At 52.6% G+C, this 626-nt stretch overlaps 1 protein-coding gene across 1 annotated transcript in view; it reads left to right on the top strand.

The window, feature by feature from the left end:
- EMH_0001770 (uncharacterized protein) overlaps positions 1 to 626 on the top strand; it is a gene marked incomplete at both ends in the record, with an annotated part of 7222 nt that overhangs the window by 6339 nt on the left and 257 nt on the right. Inside the window, 2 exons of the mRNA XM_013495697.1 lie at positions 3 to 210; positions 350 to 484. Coding sequence (XP_013351151.1) covers positions 3 to 210; positions 350 to 484 — 343 coding nt within the window. The remainder of the gene's footprint in view (positions 1 to 2; positions 211 to 349; positions 485 to 626) is intronic.

The raw sequence follows: 626 nt of genomic DNA, 5'->3' as shown, positions 1-626 counted from the left end.
GCAGCAGCAGCACCAGTACCAGCAGCAGCAGCAGCAGCAGCAGCAGCAGCAGCAGCAGCAGCAGCAGCAGACTTGTTCTTTAGAGAGCGAAGCATCGAGTCTCTCTACATGAATTCCTTTCTGCTGCAGCTGCCGCTGCTGGTCCTCCATCAACGCCAGCAGCGGAGACACCACAACACAAACCCCACCCAGCAGCAACGCAGCAACCTGGTAACATAAACTCTTGCCCCCTCCTGCAGCAGCAGCAGCAGCAGCAGCAGCAGCAGCAGCAGCAGTAGCAGCAGCAGCAGCAGTTGCAGCAGCAGCAGTTGCAGCAGCAGTAGCAGCAGCAGCTGATTTCGCCACGAAGGAGGCAGCAGGAGAGACAATAACACAAAACAAAAAGCAGCAGCAGCAACTGCAGCAACAGCAGCAGCAACAGCAGCAGCAACAGCAGCAGCAGCAACAGCAGCAGCAGCAGCAGCAGCAGCAGCAGCACGAACCTGTGGGCATAACAACGAACGTATCTCTCCCGCTGCAGACAGCAGCAATTGCAGGCAGCTGTAAACCCCTAAAACTAACGTTCTTAAACACCTACAAATATCAACCACATTTATATATTTATATATTTATATATATATATATAA

The sequence above is a fragment of the Eimeria mitis genome, genomic scaffold (assembly GCF_000499745.2).
Source record: "Eimeria mitis Houghton genomic scaffold, Emh_scaff170, whole genome shotgun sequence".
Classification (NCBI taxonomy): domain Eukaryota; phylum Apicomplexa; class Conoidasida; order Eucoccidiorida; family Eimeriidae; genus Eimeria; species Eimeria mitis.
Note: the sequence above shows the minus strand (reverse complement) of the source record. Positions and strands in the feature narration are given on the sequence as shown.